The sequence below is a fragment of the Pezoporus wallicus genome, unplaced genomic scaffold (assembly GCF_028554395.1).
Source record: "Pezoporus wallicus isolate ANWC-B61680 ecotype Strahan unplaced genomic scaffold, APGP_CSIRO_Pwel_v1 contig_5261, whole genome shotgun sequence".
NCBI lineage: Eukaryota > Metazoa > Chordata > Aves > Psittaciformes > Psittacidae > Pezoporus > Pezoporus wallicus.
In genome coordinates, this window is record NW_026642423.1 from 8,184,985 (window position 1) to 8,204,380 (window position 19,396).

The following is a 19,396-nucleotide window of genomic DNA, read 5'->3' on the forward strand; positions in this document are numbered from 1 at the left end:
AATAATCTTACTCCCACTCCAGCATGGTCCCAATTATTCGATACGCTTAAAATACAAGAAGCCTTTGTCATCCATTTCTCAACTCTAATTAGAGAGGAACAGCCTTGTTTTACCCTTTTTTAAGCATAGTTACCTCTTGAGGTTGATGTAATACAGAATTATGCAAAAGGAATTTTTTAAAATAAGGCAGGGCAGAACATTTTCTGTACATCCATCCTTGCCTTGCAGAAAGGACATTTATTCCAGGTGTCTGAATTTGTAGAAAAAAGAAATCACAAGGAAGAAAAAGGATGCATTCATACGCACTCAACACAAACTGATGCAGTTTAAAACTGCTTGAGACTGACTTACGAATAAAAAAGAAAAAAAGGTGAACATACTGCTGACAGCTAGTAATTCACACTGCCATCATCCCACAGAATTCTTCTCTATTAGAGTATTTCAATTCAACACAGTTGCAACTGCAATCACAGAGTTTTGAAGCAGGTAAGCTCACCTTAGTGCTGGGATGACAGGCTGTGCAGCATTCCTCCCTACACAAATACTGCACAATTTAAACATTTCAAGAATGCTTCAGCTAAGAGCAGGCATCTAGTGACTACACTATTGCCGAGTTGGAGATAAACTTAATACATAGAGAATTAAGCTACTCTGCCCTAGAAGATCAGTTGTTTAGTTGAAAGCTGAAGGGTTTGGTAAACAAACTGCCCTTCCAAGCCCTTCCTTTTATGTATTTGAAATACATAAAAGTATTTCAAAATTAGGGAACCTTTTAAACTTCAGCTTCAGCAGCTGTCAACCAGTTGCACTAACTTACACCATGGATTTCAAGAGAACTACTTCTGCATGGGTCATCTTGAACCCTTAAGCAACATAGCCACCATCAATACATCATAGGATTACATGGACCCTTGTCTGAAAACATACTGCACAAGCAAACATGAAGAGAGAGACAAGAAAAAACACAGGCCAGGACTTCCTGGAGACCCATCCATACTGCAGGTAGAGATGGTGCTGCACCAGCAGGAAGACACCAGAGACTCACCTAGAGCTAGGCAGACACACTGCATAGAGTGAAGCAGACAGCAGCCACCTCTACTCTAAAAGCAGGAAGATTACAGATCCAGATCCCAAGATCTGGAACAAGGAGTTCTCTGTAATATAATGGATGTTCTATCAGACAAGAAAGAGAGTAAGAAATTAAAACAAAAACAAACAAACAAAAACAACCCTGCAGGATGCATTTGGTCTATTGCTATTAAATGTCTCAGTCACACCTACTCATAACCATTTCCTGGCCACGGCAAATGCCACCATGGCACTGGCACAGGAGTTGTGTTTAACTAGCTCTTCATTCCAATTTTTATTTTTCTGTAATAGGAGAGTTTCATTATTCATCTTTTTTTAAAATTCAACTGAAGTTTTAAGACCGACTGTATCACCTCGTAACTAGAGGCGGGCTTAGCCTGCACATACTACTGACACTTTGTGTCAGCCTAACACATTTCAGACATACAGTAGAGTTACAGAGGCTTACGAAGTTACCACCAAAGGCAAACTGCAAGAAGAATAGGTCAGTTTATTTTTTAAATATTATTCTTATTTTTCTTGTCAATATGAGCCCCTAAGGAAAAGTACCACTGGCTGCAATTATTTTTCATCTCCACTTAACTTGTTCTATGGGTTTACATTGCCATGAACAATTTCAAATATAAAAGTTTTCCACCTCCTGAATACAGAGTACTTAGAAAAGTTTGGCTGTTTCATTTCAACACAGTGCATACTGCAGTGTTGTCTTCTGCCTCTAACCCAATCAATTCCCAATGCAGTGAAAGTCCAATCTTAAATTTATCACTTTCTGAATAACCTAAACATCAATGAGGTCAGCCCAGAGAAGAATGAGAAGTTTCTCTTTCAAGGAAGTTTCCGATTCAGACATTCCTACTCTATATTCAAGTGCACTTCTACAGACATATAACTTCACAAGATAATAGAAAAGAACTATCCCAATTTTTGGTAGTATGCATTTGTATGTGGTCTCTCTATAGCACTCACATACAGTTCCGGTAATAAACATTAGCAGTATAGCTAGGCAGCTTATCTTCCATAGTTGATCTGCCATAACTCATCCTGCTCTGGCATGCCACTTCTCTACACACCCATTTTTGTCAAGTCAGCTTTATCATGTAAAAGTTAATGTGTATTTTTCTTAGAACTCTTAATTCCTACAGTCAAGAGAGTCCCATTATCATTTACATTTCAACTAAGCGCTCTGATACAAACTAACAGGAGAAAAAGAAACTAAAACAAAAAGAATGTCTTTAGAATTTAAAAGTGACTTCACAGATTCAAATCTGTTTGTGGAACTGCATATACTCTACTTCTGTAGTACCGGTTACAAGTTAGAAGAGAAAGCACTTATATTTCACATTCCAAGTCTACAAATATTGAAGGAAGGCAAATAAACCAATAGGATGCTCACATATTTTAATAGCGTAGCAATCCGTTTATCATTTGTAAGGGTTCAGGTCAACACACCATCAGTAAGCTGTCATTGTACGAGATCACAAGAGAGCCTTCCAGTGTAAATTACTCTCTTAATACTTCATGACTGTTTTGAAGAGTTAATTATAAACTAGAAGCAGTGAAGACCATGTGGAGCCTTAACTGTGCAAAAATACTTCTCAATACGCCTGCTGTATCAGCTTTGTATTTCTCAGAATGAACAACACATTAGTTATTAACAAACTAGAAAAAACTCAAACCCACACAACAAACAAAAAAATGAAAACACAATAATCAGAATAGTAACATCTCAGCCCACACATGCACACAAATACCAAGCAGAAAATTAAACAGTAACCAAAATTTTTTAAAGGTCATCTAGAAGTGTAGCACTTTAGCACGGAAGGACCACAGCTTTATAGAGAAGCTTCGATCTATGTGAGATTAAACCACTACTACCGCCACACAACGGAGATACAGGTACCCTGTCACTTGAAGTTTTACATCCACAAGGAGCCTCAAGAACTCAAGGATGAATGAAGCAGACTGCCAGAAGCAAACTGTGCCACTCACCACACTTTCCCTGCCCACACTGAAGAAACTATGGAAGTTTACTAGGTCTAAAGCCCACTGTCATTTCTTTCTGACAAAGTCGATCTGTGGACAACAGGCTAGGCTTTCCTAAGTTTAAGTTAATCAAGCTTTTACAATCCTCATGAGGGGCACCCAAGCCTTACATTATACCCTGAAGAAAAAGGCTAAATTACTACTAGAGAACCTTGAAGGTCAAACCTTCCTGTATAGTTTGCTCTTTTTTAAACAGACAGCATCTGATAAAACCTCCTAAACATAGTCTAAGCAGCCTGACATTATTTCTCTTCCCAGATCATACTTACTTCCTTTATTCTAACACGCATTTATTCTCACTGTCTTAGAAGTGTGAATGCTGCCTTTTCTGGTTGCAGTTGTTGCTTTTCTCTTTATATAACACAGTCCTTGTCTCTTAACTGCTTTTCACCCAAAACAACAGGTAAAGGAAGCAAATGCAACAGCAAAACAGGCAGACAGACACTTGTCCAAAGAAACATCTGGATGTTCTTTGCCACTGCAAAAAGCTGCAAACCTAACAGTTGCACCTCAGCAAGAGCCTGCCACCACACTCTACAGGGTAGACATCCCTGCTGCCTCTGTCACCAGCTGCACCTGCCCCAGTCTTTTTTTTCCAGGGGCTGTAAAACTTCAGTTTAGTGACTTTCAGTAACTGAAGAGGCAAGACAACATTTCAGGAGGGCAACTGTGTAGCCCCAACAAAGGAGCTACATTTTATAAATTAACCCACTTGAATAAATGTAGCCCACATTTGAAATTATTAATACTAGTTAAGATTCCCCCTTACACCCAGGTTTTGATACAGTAAAAGCAGTCATATTCTGCTCTCACAGCACTGCAGTGTGTTGGGTAAAGAAAGGGAGCAGCAAAGTTCTTCGCAAAGCTGTGGTGGGAAAATACTGTACAGCCCTCAATTATGAGCTTGAGTTCACACCACTGCCTTTTAAATGAGGTAATAAGAGTCTGGAACTGCATGCACGGATTTGGGACAGGCAAGCAAGATGACAGAAATCATTTTTTTTAACCACACCAAAAATGTCTCCACCTGGTTACATATGAGACCATAAAATATCACCAATTACAACAGTATTTCTCCCCAGGAACCCCGTTCCAGAAAGGAAGTAGAAATCCACAAAGGTACTCATTACATTTAATACCTTCATTACCATCTAATTTTTTAGACCACATTACGAACTCCACCATTAAATGCAAGTACTGCAGAGCAGTTTCAATTAAGATTATAATCACTTGTTGACATTCAGTCAAACTTCTCAATTCGTTTTGGTTTTTAAAATACAATATAATGCTTGTACAGTCTTCAGGCAGGAAAACCATATGTTTTCCCTCTAAGTACAATTATAACAATGCGAGTTATTCATTGACCGAATTACCTGCCTGAAAAAAAAAATTGAAACCTTCAGCTTTTACATTCACAACTGATGTTATCATAAGTGATTAGAAGATTACATTAGTCCAAAAGTCATGTTCATTGACCTTAATTCAAAGTGCCAATGTGAAAACTTTAGTTGATCTAATTAACTCTTCCCATTTCCCATTTAAAACTAATTATCTGAAATGAGCCATTAAACAATTCTGAATGCAATAAAAAGAGGAATGGCTGCAAAGTATTAAATCAAACAAGAAAGAAATACATCTGTTTACTTCCTCGTAAAAGCAATCACCTCTTCAACTGCAGAAGCAGTAACTTTGCTTTCAGCCTTTGACCTTCCAGTGTACAAGAAGAGAAACTTCCACTCCCTGACAATGGGCAAGGTTCACTCTCTTTGTAGAGGAATACCATCTTAGAGGGCTGGGCAACTTCTTCCATTAGCTCTTAGAAATGGTCTCTGTATTTAGGCTTCTCAACAGACAGAAAAGCAACCATTATAGATCACCTAGGTACTTTGTAAGACACTAGAAGTCACGTACCAAGCTGTATGATGAAGCAGTTCTCTTGCCAGAAGATGCATCACAGCTAGCTGATACATTTTTTTCCCGTCACCCAGTTTGCTGTATTTAATTAAAATACACATCTACTGGGCATGTTAATGAGTCACAAGATCAATTAAGTAAAAATCAGCAGTCAATTAAATTTTCAACTCTTCCATCTTCTTTCACCTCCTGACTCTTCACTGTTTAAAGCTCACACTGAATTCAGACTTTCTTCCTCTTTTCCTAACACCTCCTTTGGAGGGAGTAGACACGCCTTCCTGACTCTAAATGACCAAAATCTGCATTGTTGTTTTATCAGAAGACAATATTTCTCTGAGGGCATTTGTTCTGTACCTCTCCCCTGAAACCACATGCCTGGGCTCTTTACCTAGCCCAGTATGGAACAGAAGACTTTGGGTAAGGAACTCAAACAGATCATAACAAAGGAAAAACTCTTCAAGTCCCATGGTGCAGCACTGCTGCTACTGAACTGTGACCTGGCTGGCTACTGATTTCCACGTTCATTTCTCTTACTGAAACTTCTTTAAAATTCCTTACACTTCGGATGGGCAATCCAAGGTCTTAAGAGAGAAGCATGTATCATTTCTGTCACAATTAGAAAATTTTCCAAACAACGAAAGCAGAACTAAGATGAGTAACTTCCCAGCCATGCTAGGGGAATAACAAGGAACTATAGTGACCCACCCCTCCAAATCACTTCAAAAGGAAGTAAAGACTAGTAGGGCTAGAAACCAGGGATCTGGCTATTAAGCAGTCAGCTACCAGGCTGCGTGAAGTTGTGTTACTTTTTCCTAAAGCCGTATTAAAAAACAAAACAAAACAAAAAACAACACAAACCAACAAAACACTGCAGTCATCATATTGTGACCAGGAGGACCAGGCGGGGATTCTGAAAGTCAGCAGGGGTGGCAGCAAGTTAACTAAATGGAAGTACCCTACTACCACAGAAGAAATTGTTTACTTTAAAGGAGAACAGGAAAAAAGGCACTAAAGGTACCAAAAGTCCATCAGCACAGAGCTGATTAACTTTCAGCTCTGTAATGAAAAGAAAAAGGCACAAAACCTTGAGACAAATTCTGGGGTTTCTACTACCTCAGCTCTTGTAGTTTAATGAAGACTCTGATACCAGACACAGCTGTCTAAATCTCCAACAAGCAATCTAGTCTGAGTTTAGGTGAGATCCTGGATAGTTGCAATTTCCATTACAGAAAGCAAGTGATATGCTGAGCACCTGAATTTCAAGAAGGAATACTCAGCTGTACATCTTCATTATAAGAATTTGTACTTGCCTTAATACCATTTCCACAAAGAGGCAGAAGTGTCCTCTTTTCTCACAGGGATAATATAAAGCCTAAGTTATTTTTAAATAACTGTATAGTTTAACAGAAGCTGTGAAGCAAACTGACTTGAAGACTAATTGAACAGAAACAGCTCACCACAAAAATCTAGTTAGCTAATGCAGAAAGGTGTAAAGCAAGAATAAAGGGGATGCTTTCAGGAAGCATGACCTTTGGAATTTGCTGAGACTCTGCAGTCTCCAGCAGTAGACTCAACAAAACAGAACTACACTGAGGTATAACAGCACTTTAAAAAAAAAAAGTCAACAGAAGTCACATGAAAACGTGAGAACAGTAATAAATCCTTTCATATCGAAAAGAAAAAGGAAACCACACCATCACTCGCATTTTGAAAAGAGGTTCATCAGCACTAGCAAAATTAACGCTCAGCTCCCGTTCTGTAACAAACATACAGGAGTTGCAACTGCACCCATCTTGTGTCTCTTACTCACCCAGATGCAACTCCTCAGTTCAAACTGAAATTAAATCCTAGATAGCAGTAATCATAGAATCATAGAATAATTAGGGTTGCAAAGGACCTTAAGATCATCTAGTTCCAACCCCCCTGCCGTGGGCAGGGACACCTTATGCTTAATCGTATCACCCAAGGCCTCGTCCAACCTGGTCTTGAACACTGCCAGGGATGGAGTATTCACAACCTCCCTGGGCAACCCATTCCAGTGCCTCACCACCCTAACAGAAAAGAATTTCCTCCTTATATCCAATCTAAACTTGCCCTGTTTAAGTTTTAACCCGTTACCCCTTGTCCTATCACTACAGTCCCTAATGAAGAGTCCCTCCCCAGCATCCCTATAGGCCCCCTTCAGATACTGGAAGGCTGCTATGAGGTCTCCACGCAGCCTTCTCTTCTCCAGGCTCAACAGCCCCAACTGCCTCAGCCTGTCTTCATACAGGAGGTGCTCCAGTCCCCTGATCATCCTCTTGGCCCTCCTCTGGACTTGTTCCAACAGTTCCATGTCCTTTTTATGTTGAGGACACCAGAACTGCACACAATACTCCAGGTAAGGTCACACAAGAGCAGAGCAGAGGGGCAGGATCACCTCCTTGGACCTGCTGGTCACGCTCCTTTTAATGCAGCCCAGGATATGGCTGGCGCTCTGGGCTGCAAGCGCTCCTTTTGATGCAGCCCAGGATATGGCTGGCGTTCTGGGCTGCAAGTGCACATTGAAGCCGGCTCATGTTCATTTTCTCATCAACCAACACCCCCAAGTCCTTCTCTGCAGGGCTGTTCTGAATCTCTTCTCTGCCCAACCTGTAGCTGTGCCTGGGATTGCTCCGACCCAGGGGTAGGACCTTGCACTTGGCATGGTTAAACTTCATGAGGTTGGTATCAGCCCACTTCACAAGCGTGTCAAGGTCCCTCTGGATGGCATTCCTTCCCTCCAGGGTATCAACTGAACCACACAGCTTGGTGTCATCGGCAAACTTGCTGAGGGTGCACTCAATCCCACTGTCCATGTCACCGACAAAGATGTTAAACAAGACCGGTCCCAATACCGATCCCTGAGGGACACCACTCATTACTGGTCTCCAACTGGACATTGAGCCACTGAACACAACTCTTTGTGTGCGGCCATCCAACCAGTTCTTTATCCACCGAGTGGTCCATCCATCAAATTGATGTCTCTCCAATTTAGAGACAAGGATGTTGTGTGGGACAGTGTTGAACGCTTTACACAAGTCCAGGTAGATGACATCAAATGCTCGACCCCTGTCCATCAGTTCTGCAGCCCCATCATAGAAGGCCACCAAATTGCTCAGGCAGGATTTCCCCTTAGTGAAGCCATGCTGGCTGTCACCAAGCACCTTGTTGTTTTTCATGTGCCTTAGCATGCCTTCCAGGAGAATCTGCTCAAAGATTCTGCCAGGCCCAGAGGTGAGACTGACTGCTCTGTAACTCCCCGGGTCATCCATTTTCCCCTTCTTGAAAATGGGGGTTATATTTCCCTTTTTCCAGTCATCGGGAACTTCATCTGACTGCCATGATTTCTCAAATATGATGGCCAGTGTCTTCTCAACTTCATTTGCCAGCTCCTTCAGGACCCTCGGATGGATCTCATCAGGACGCATGGACTTGTGCATGTTCAGATTTTTAAGATGGTCTCAAACCAGTTCCTCTCCTACAGTGGGTGCAAGGTCTTCATTCTCACAGTCCCTGCATCTGCCTTCCAAGACTTGGGTGGTTTGGTCAGAGCCTTTGCCAGTGAAGACCGAGGCAAAGAAGTCATTCAGAACCTCAGCCTTCTCCAAATCCTGTGTAGAAAGTTCTCCTGAGAGCTTCCTGAGGGGCCTACATTCTCCCTAGCCTGTCTTTTATTTGCTATGTACCTGTAGAATCCCTTCCTGTTATCTTTAATGCCTCTAGCTAAGTTTAATTCTAACTGGGCCTTAGCTTTCCTAACCTGGTCTCTAGCTTCCTGGACAACATCCCTCTACTCTTCACAGGCCACCTGTCCTTGCTTCCACTTATTATAAGCTTTTTTCATTTGAATTTTCCTCAGCAGCTCCTTATCCATCCAAGGAGGTCTCCTGGCCCTCCTGCTGCACTTGCTTCTGGTTGGGATGCAACACTCCTGAGCTTGTAGCAGGTGATCCTTGAATATCAACCAACAGTCTTGGGCCCCCCTGCCCTCTAGGGCTGTATCCCATGGAACCTTACTAAGCAGGTTCCTGAAGAGGCCAAAGTCTGCTCTTTTGAAGTCCAGGGCAGTGAGCTTGCTGCACGCTCTTCTCACTGTCCTGAGGATCTCAAATTTGAGCATCTCATGATTGCTGCATCCAAGGCTGCCCTGGAGAGTCACATTTCCAATGAGCCCCTCCCTGTTGGCGAGCACAAGGTCAAGCATGGCACCTCTCCTTGTCGGCTCCCCTATTACTTGCAGAAGGAAGTTGTCTTCTACACAATCGATGAACCTCCTGGATTGCTTGTGTCGGGCCGTACCATCCTTCCAACAGATGTCAGGGTGGTTGAAGTCACCCATGAGAACATGGCAGAACTCTAGTTCACACAAACATAATGCAACTAGTATTAAGTGGTCTTCCTTTTATATTACTATAAACTGAGTTTATTCTTCAGCTACAAAGTATCCTGTTACCCACAGACAAATTGCTGTGAAGCCCAGCTACAGCTACAGGCTCAGCAGGAAGCACATTTAATAGCGCCAACTATATTTATGCAAGAAATTTTGCCTTCTCGGCAAAAGGAAGAGAGAACCCATTTTATTAGAGATGTGACAAACCCACATTTTCAATAATTCTGTGACAAACATGTAATTGGTCTTGGTATCTGCTGACCACAGAATAAAATAAATCTTACTGAATTAAAGAAATCTGGGCAGCAAAATACAGTTTTGCAACTATGAAAGAGCCACTGGGAAAGATCAGCAGGAGTGAGTGAGTGAGTCTAAAGTAATGGAAGAGAGACTGGGAAAGAAAATGCAGTCAGCATATTCTGGGGCTGCATAAAGACACCTCCAGAGCACACTTCCCATCACAGTCAGACACCAAGGATACCAATTTTCTTCTCTCTTCCTTCAGAAGTATCATAAAAAGAAAAATAACATTACTTATGTGAGAAGATGTGATCTTTGATATCAATACATTGTAGAAGTATTTTTTTTTTAACATCTGAGCAACTGACAAAGAGCCACAATATCTGAAAAACATAATGTCTATTTTGGATTTTATCCTTAAATGTTATCAAAAATATAGTAAACATACCCCACTAGGCCTGCAGTCAGTGTGACTGGTGCGTTCCTTCATCAATTAAACAAGCAAAGTAACTTTTACCAGTAACTAGAGACTTACGTGACAGCATTACAGTTTGAACTCTTCAGAGCCTTTGTAAAATGCAACTGCTTTATTTCAGACGGTTTTATCTGTACAGCAGATCATTCATGAGGCGAGGCCCAAAGGTTAAAACTGTTACTATAAAAAAGAGGGAGGAAAAAACTCCTAATAAAGTCTAATTTTGAAATTCTTGCTTCAGCTGAGTAACACCATCCTGTGTAACAGGAGTTATCTGTAACTGTTTGGAAAGTAACAACTTGTAAGATATTTTAAAGCTTTTTTTCACTACTCAAGACTTAAAGTTGCAAGTTGTCTTTGTAGTACTAAGCATGTTTACCATAGCTGTATTATTCATCTTGTTAACACAAGAAGAGAAATAGCAAGCAGGAAGTTTTCCAGTGAAAGCTCAAGCTAGTATGAAGGAAGGAAATAGTTAATTAACCTCAAACTTTTGAGGATCTACAAGGAGTATGTAGTGATCAGATCAAGCAAAACACTTCAAATATTAGTGGGAAAGTAAATTTTGACCACATGACATATGTCATGAGATTTCTTTATTTTCTTGTGATCTCAGCCAAGCCTAACCATCACTTTAGACCTAAATGCCCAACCTTTCTCATATACAATCTCATCCGTACGTGTATAAGTTTATCCAAACCATGTCTAAGAAACAACCAAACAGATGTTGACACCATATTAAAGCAATATCTTTCAAGCACTCATTTTTCCACATACACAGTTACACAACATCATCATTAGTACTGCTGCAGATCTGATGCCAAGTTTTCACAGGAAAAGATCCCCTAGAGTAGGTTGATAATTGCATAACAAGTCATAAACCAGCTAGATCCTTTCATCAGCTGTACCTGAATATTTTCAGGGGTGGATGGAGGGAGAGTATGTTTAGAATGGCACATCCACACACTGCAGAGTGAGCTCTCATCACCCACCTTGTCTCAATGAGGTAAGCAGTATATGTTTCTTGCATGTTCACGGCATTCCTCCCAGTTCGTTTTTCAGCTTCTGAAACAGTGATTTCCATTTTTTTTGCCAAACAGTCTTCCATCTTTTTAGAAGAGGAAAATAAAGATTCATGTAACATCAGCCACACAAGGCAAAGGCCACTAACCCTGCCTCCCCTTCTTCCACACCACATTCATTTAAATAAGACAGGTCTCCATAGGATAAAGGCTTTGGCAGGGCTTCGTTTTATACCTGTGTTCTGTATCACATTTGCAACTGAAAACAAAAAACCTGTTTCTGGGAAAAAAGAAAACCAACAAAATCTACAAATAGACAAAAGCCATCATGAGCCAGGAGGACAGGAAGGAAAAATATTTTTTCTCACAGGTAACAAAGTAACCGTTCCCGGAAAAGAAAAAAAAACAAAACCACAAACAAACACCAACAAAGTGAACTCCGGTACTTTCTACCCAAACACTTCCCAACTCCCGGTGAATTCCTCCTCAGGGCACCTGGGACACACCTCTCCCCTTTCACAGGAAACAGAATACATCCGGACTGAGATGTTTTCTATTTAATCTCTCAGAGGAGAATCATTATCTTTTACACATTGGTGAGCAGAAACCAGTCAGGACCACACACTCACCCTAGAAAAGCAATGCTGAATTGAAAGGGAGGTGGGCTTATTTATGAAGTTTAAGGGGGAGAAGAAAGACAAATTGAGAAGATAATAGTAATAAATAGTAACAGAGATCTGGCGCCAGGGATGAGGACTGATCGCGCACAAAGCCCTCTGACCCCGTCCACAATGGGGCTAGAAAGAGAAGCCCCCAGCCCAGAGAGTCGGGGCGCACAGCTCTGCCCCTAGCTCCCCCAGGCAGGGGCCTCGGCCCTAGGCAGGCAGCGGAAGGGCCCATCCCCACCTGTAGCCCCTTCCCGCCGCCGCGGGCAGCGCTGGTCTGCCCTGCGAACCCCGCATCCCGCCCCACCTGCCCAGGGCCAGCGGCACGGCGGCCGGGCAGCATACTCAGGAAAGGCCGGTGCTCAGCCCCGGCGGAGTAGGCCGTGCCGAGGCCGGCAGCCCGAGGGAGGGATTCCGCCCTGCCGCCGCCACTCTCCGCACCCTCACCGTAGCTGCGGACTGCTCCGGAGGCGGGAGGCCGCTGCAGGGTGCGGCGCCGTCCTCCTCCGAGCGGCTATCACTCAGCTCGGCCTCTGCGCTCTCCATGGGGATACCGGGCTCGGCCGCCTCCCTCCGCGCAGGCGCTGAGGCCGACTTCGGCGGGCAAACTCATCGCAGGTCCTAGAGAGAGCGGCGGGGCGGGGGGGTGGGTCCGGCCCGCCTCGGCCGGTGCTCATCGATTGACTCGATACGAGCCCATTGCAGGCTGTTGGCGTCCTGCACGCCTTTCTGCCCGGAACTGCCCCGTTAGGTACCCGGCGGTGGGCACCGCCTCATGAACACAGGGTAAAAGCCACCCCTCGTTGTCATACTGCTCCGCTCGCCCAAAGCTAGGCAGCGTGAGCCTCCAGCCCAGGAGACGGACAGACCTCCTGCCGTGCCCCGGGCGCTTACCCTCGTTCATAGAGTTGTGAATGTTTATTTCTAACGTTTATTTTTGTTGTTGTTCCTCTCTTAGTTCGCGGGTCACTGAAGAGTTCCTGATGCGCCCATGCCATGTCTATCTTTCGTCCGTAGCAGGATGACTTGTCATTTTGTTTTATAGAGCCGCTTTCAGCAGCTGCTAACTTTCCCACAGGATGTTGGTTAACATTAGGCAGCTCGGGTTATTTTTTTTAAAGCCCATCAGCCCATTACTTCCCTGCTCTCGCTCCTTTACAAGCACCAAAGGACTCAACCATGCTGTTTGCTTTCATTAACCCTCCCGTCTGCCCTGCTTTCCCCATCGACTCCCTCCCAGCAGCGGTACAACATCCAGAAGAGTGTTCTCTGCCCACCATACCTGCCGGCTAACACCAAAGAGTGTCCCACCCTGCCACACTTCATCGGGAGGTACCTGAGTAGTTAAAATCTCTGGAGTTCTGCCCTGTCATTTATGTAATAAAAGCCTCAACTGTCTTGTGTCTTATCATAAAGCAGGGACAATCCTTACTGTGCGTTTCTGCCCGACAGCTCCTACCGAACAGCAGTTAATATATCAATACATGTATATATAAATATATATATATATATGCAACGTCCTACCCCTGGGTCGGAGCAATCCCAGGCACAGCTACAGGTTGGGCAGAGAAGAGATTCAGAGCAGCCCTGCTCAGAAGGACTCGGGGGTGTTGGTTGATGAGAAAATGAACATGAGCCGGCTTCAGTGTGCGCTTGCAGCCCAGAAAGCCAACCCTATCCTGGGCTGCATCAAAAGGAGCGTGACCAGCAGGTCCAAGGAGGTGATCCTGCCTCTCTGCTCTTGTGTGACCTTACCTGGAGTATTGTGTGCAGTTCTGGTGTCCTCAACATAAAAAGGACATGGAACTGTTGGAACAAGTCCAGAGGAGGGCCACGAGGATGATCAGGGGACTGGAGCACCTCCCGTATGAAGACAGGCTGAGAAAGTTGGGGCTGTTCAGCCTGGAGAAGAGAAGGCTGCATGGAGACCTCATAGCAGCCTTCCAGTATCTGAAGGGGGCCTATAGGGATGCTGGGGAGGGACACTTCATTAGGGACTGTAGTGATAGGACAAGGGGTAATGGGTTAAAACTTAAACAGGGGAAGTTTAGATTGGATATAAGGAAGAAGTTCTTTACTGTAAGGGTGGTGAGGCACTGGAATGGGTTGCCCAAGGAAGCTGTGAATGCTCCATCCCTGGCAGTGTTCAAGGCCAGATTGGACAGAATCTTGGGTGACCTGGTTTAGTGTGAGGTGTCCCTACCCATGCAGGGGGTTTGGAACTTGATGATCTTAAGGTCCTTTGCAACCCTAACTATTCTATCATTCTATGATTCTATGATCCTATATATATTCATTACTATAGTCTTTGGATTTACTCCATCACAATCCCATGGTGCCTACACAGTGTTCATGGAGCCAGCAAACAGGGCGGAGGAGTTCTTCGTATTTACTACTTGTATGCCAGACATCATTTTGGACACTCATTCAGCCCCACCATTCTCTGGTTTACATATTACATTGTTTCCCTAAGATTTCCCATTTTTGCACCAGATTCCTGTTCTTTGATGATGTCTTTTATTATTCTCACGTAGCTTTTTTTCTTTTCCTGCCCTTTTCAAACCCAGGTTAAAGGCCACCTCAGGGAATTAAAGAGTTGCTATTACAGGGTTTTTTGCTTTGCCTTTTTTCTGCTCTGAGGAGGAAATGTTTTTTTTTTCAGTGTTGACCAGAGCTGAATTTGCATAGATTTTTCATCCAAAAATTAATCTTTTTCTTTCAACAACAACTAAAATAAATCCCCAAGTCCCCTTTGAAGACCCCCATGAATTAATATTTGGCGTCTGGTTTCTATTCTGTTGTCTTTAATGTTTATTCAACTTTTTCCTCAGATTGTTTGAACTGATACCTCAATCCCTTCTTTCCCACCCCTCCACTAGTATAGCTGGATGGAGTTTCACAAGCTTTTCCACAAAAGGCTTTCCTAGAACAAAAGTTTTTAACAAGTATGTGAGCTGTGATTTGTCCTCTGAATAGGACTGATTTAAGATTTGTTTTCTAAACTCGAAGTCCAGTTTAGATGTAAAAGCATGATTGCACATTGTAAGACAAAGTCTGTTTTCCATTAGGGCATGGTTTTCTTATGTTTACTCAAGATGTACAATAAGATACATACGTTATATCAATTACACTTGCATTTGCAGGATGTGTATACTGAAATTTTTCTGATCCATATCAGAGATATAATGGAAATATTTATGTGAAGCTCATGCAGGATATCAGACTTTGTATTAAATATTTTTATTATGGAAACAACATTATCAAAAAGTACAGTCATATTTTCAGGTCTAACATCAGTCGTTTCAAAAGCTATTTTCAGCTTTGAGTTTTCTTCATGCTACTAAGAGATGCGGAGAAGAGTTAAAACACTACGTATGGAGGAGGAGGGTAATGACAGAAGTGCTTAAATCAGGACACCCAACAGCCTGGGTAGCCCTCACATGCGTTATAGCGTGGAGAGCTTTAGAGGAGAATGTGAGATGTCCTATGCAATGAAGAGGTCTTCAGTGAGCACCAAAGCCTCCAATGAAGTGCTCTTCCTGGGCCACATTTCACCACTTCAGCCTGCAAAGGAGGCTAGCAATATTTCTTCCCAGAGAAAGGGTCCCAGCACAGTACTGCTTTCAGGAGTACCTCCAGAAGCTGTGCTACTTTGTCAAAAAAGCTGTAGTGTTCCTCCCCTAGCTAGGGACAAGCTCTAGTGCAGTCAGGCTCTCTTCAAACCCCTGCTTGTCAGGATGTGAGTCCGATTTCCTGCAGGTTACTGAAACCAGGACACTCTCCTGCTCTTCACTAGGTGTTTATTTAGCAACCATAAGAAGCCAAGCTCAAATCAGCTTCCTACCTACAAGTCCCTTTAGTCTCTGAAATTGTCATTGGACAGGTAAATTTTCTCAGAAGCAACCTTTTCACATGAAAGCACTATTGACTTCCTTACCAGAGAGTTACATATCTTATAGGAGAGAAAGCAATACTCCAAACACAGGTGCTTCTTTGTGCAAGTTTTAGTACACTTTCTCTAAGCCATGACTCCATGCAGAAGCAGCAGACTGCCCCATTGCCCTGCTCCCAGGTGCCCTTCTCTCAGCTCTTCCTGACTTCCACCACAGTCTCTGGCAAACAGGGACACCATCTTTTTCTTATCTGTAAGTCCATTCTTTGTAATCCTACCGTTACTCTGGATAAACTGCTTTTTTACTCAAGAAAGCTAAGCATTTACACTTACCTTGTAACTAGCTTCCTGATGCTTTGTGTAAGGTTATGCGTGTTATCTTTCTTGTTTGAATCTATTGACAGCCTGGCTTGTTCTAGCAAATAACATACCCTAAACAAAAAATAAATGCCATAGTAATGGGAATTTTTTCAGACAATTCCCCTTCATTACAACACTAATTTTCAGTAACTTCATTTAGAGTTCCTTATCCCTTCAACTTCTTAGAAGTAGTTAGAATTAAATGAAAATACAGCCATCACCAACAACCATCTCTTTGCTACTGAGAACTTAAATGAAAACACCTAAAGCAGTGACTATGCTTTGCTTCTGCTCCGCAACAACCATGGCCTTTCAATAACCTCAGGAAGAGCGAGCTAACTGGCCAATATTCCTGCTGATGAAAGGCACGCATCCACAAGCTGGTGCAGTGTCTGGCAGTGCCAGTGCTTGCAAGCAGTGAGGTGCAGTACAAGTAGGTTCATGGAGCAGCACAGCTGGAGCTGCAGACTACCATCACACCACACATATTTTAGGGGATATTCTCTAGGGTGCCTCTTGCCCATTCCCAGGGACTGGCCACCCGTCGCACCTTCCAGTTTAGCCGCTGCTGAAAGAGAATTCAGCATCTGTGTGTCCTAAGACTGCCTTGTAGTGCAAGCCAAAGCAGGATGGCTGTGAGTTTCCCTTCAAAAGCACATTCCTGATCCTTGGTTCAGGCTCCCAGATCCTACCATAATTTCACTACCAGTAATAATAATGCAAAGATCAAGAGTCAGGTTGTCAGACTGCTCATGCCTCTCTCTACAGGTTAATTCCTTCAGACCCAAAGGCGTTTGCTAACTGGAGGCATCCAACAGCTGAAGTGATGCCATCTTGTGCTTTGTTCTTCAAAGGCTGATCTTCACTGAAGATCCTGGCATCTGTCTGCATGTCACGTCATTTGTATGATGGAACAAAGAATAGTGCTTGCTTAGGCTCCCTAAGAAAACAACACAGAGGAATGAACATCAAGGAACTGTCAGTAAAATGCGTAAGTAGCTGCTTCAATGTGGAAGAGTGCAGGAGGAAAAGTAAGTTCAGAAAGAATACAGGGGAAATCCTCTCCTCACATGAGTTCAGGCTCCTTATAGACATAAATGTCTGTATGAAATGGCCCCTAAACAGTAAGAAAAGTAACAAAAAAAAAAAAAAATATTGTTAATTATTCAGAGAAAGAAAACATCATGGAAGGATAAGTGGAGAGTGGAAAAGAAATATGGATGTCTTTTGGTATGAGGGAGATCACCTGATCCCACTCAGTCTGAAACTGGTAGCAGGGGTCTCCATGCATTTCAGCACTGGCAGATCTGGATCCATGAATACAAACAAGAAAGCTAAAACTAATCACATTTTTGAGAGGATCTGTACAAACAGATCAATAGTATGAACAAAAATTTACTAAAAATGGCTTCAAAAGCAGCACAAAACAAGCCACGAGAAAAATTCAAAACTTCATGGGAAGATAACAGTAAGACTTAGGACAGAATTGAACAAAAAACCCCACCAACTCTAACACTTTACATAGATGGGCAAATTAGACCTTTACTTAATCTTGATGCAGCTTTGGTGAAGGAGCCTGTTGCATGCAGTCTAAAAGAAGCTGGAAGTCAGGCCTTTGTTTCTGGACCACGGAACAACTCCAACAAAAGTCAGGCATCACTTCGAAAATGCATTTATCCTGTGTGACTCCCAAAACAAGTGTTAGCTGAGAGGCAGGAGGATGGGGAAGTTAGCAGGGCTTTGGAGGAATGGTTGTGTCAATGCAGACAGAGCCACTGTGTCCAAAGGAGGTATAGCTGTGTCCCTCAGGAGGCATTGCCAGCTTCGACTGTACTCCTTGTGCTACCTGATCATGAAAGGTTACCACACTATTGCTGGGACAAGCTGCAGCAAGAGAATGGAAAATGACAAAGGTGAAGTCACTCCCTTAAGTGATAGAGAGCACAAACTGTCGTACTACGTAAGTGACCTCAAACACCAGAATTGTATGAAGCAGTCAGTGGGAAGGTAATGAGAACTTTTCCCAGAGAGGTATAGGCACCTTTAGTGCCCACCAGGCAATGGTGTTTGAATTTATTCAACCCTCCCAGGACTGGAGCCAGTGTCCTTGTGAATGCAGATTCAGGCAACTGTTGCTGATGGCACAGTGAAACCAAGGCCATGCTAATAAGATGCAGAAGTGATGAAACTGAAATTCTTGGCATTTAATTAACTGCCAGGACAACATGGGAGTAGTTCTATACAACTGCACAATATATGCACATAAATTAAGAGTATGGATTTGTACTTACTAGTAGAAGCTGAGTCCTGATCCTATCAGGTAGCCACTTTCCTTAGACCTGCCTTTTAAAACTTCAACATATAAAGCAAATCCTCTTCACAACAAAAACACTCTTGGACCTTATCTGAAGCCCAGCATTGATACTGATAGTAACAAACTGAAAAAGAACAAAGCAAACTCAATAGATACTAGTTGAGTCATGTAACATGAAAGAAATCAAGAGGGTCAAGAGAATATGTGATTGCAGAAGTAAACCCAGCATCTTTTGTTGTGGTCAGTCATTTTAAACCCAATGCCCCTGCTATCATCTCTGGGGTTCAGCAAGCATGGAGGAGGTTCAGGGAAGCTCAGAAGCATTGGCCCTTGCATTAGAACTGTCCAGGGCATGGCTATGTGGTTAACTTCTTCCCCTTCCCTCCCTTCATGTTCCTCTCACATGAAGGTAATCTTTGCCCCTGGGAAAAATAAGAGGTTTGACTCACCTGGGTCTGGCACTTGTCCATCATGATGGTACCCTGCACAAGAGTGTTTAGTGCCTAACTTAGGAGCTTCAAATCTATTGATTGATTGCAGAGCCTTACCTCCCACAGTGGACCCCCAGGCTGTTTGAAACCTTCATTTAAATATATGCTATATTGTTTCAGGTGTCCAAAGTTTTATTTTACTTCTCTAGTAAATATCTTCTATCTCCCAAATGAGAACTTTGGGAAAACTGCTCCCACAACGCAACTTAAAAATCACCCTGCAGAGACCTTATGTTCCTCAGCCTAAATCCAGCCTTCAGTGTGTCTTGAGTTATGAGGTTGTCCAGACCACTAATAGAGGAGCAGGGGAATTTACACCAAAAGGAATAAACAAGCCAACAATAAAAATAACCATTGATCTCTTCTTCCTCCCCAGTGTCTCACTCCAGAGGTCACTGTGTTCTCTCATGGAAGCAAGGCTCTATAATGTGAGTTTAGGCACTTTAGGCTAAGCGAGTACTTGCTCACTTTCCCCTGAGT

The 19,396-nt window shown here is 42.9% G+C and overlaps 1 protein-coding gene across 3 annotated transcripts in view; it reads right to left on the reverse strand.

Moving 5' to 3' along the window:
* SNX4 (sorting nexin 4) overlaps window positions 1–12,514 on the reverse strand; it is a 36,686-nt gene extending 24,172 nt beyond the window's left edge. For all 3 annotated transcript variants that reach the window (XM_057430095.1, XM_057430096.1, XM_057430094.1), the window contains exons 1-2: window positions 12,307–12,514; window positions 11,165–11,280 (exon numbers count right to left, since the gene is read on the reverse strand). In XM_057430095.1, coding sequence (XP_057286078.1) covers window positions 11,165–11,280; window positions 12,307–12,405 — 215 coding nt within the window. In that variant the 5' untranslated portion in view covers window positions 12,406–12,514. The remainder of the gene's footprint in view (window positions 1–11,164; window positions 11,281–12,306) is intronic.
* Between the last annotated feature and the right edge of the window lie 6,882 nt (window positions 12,515–19,396).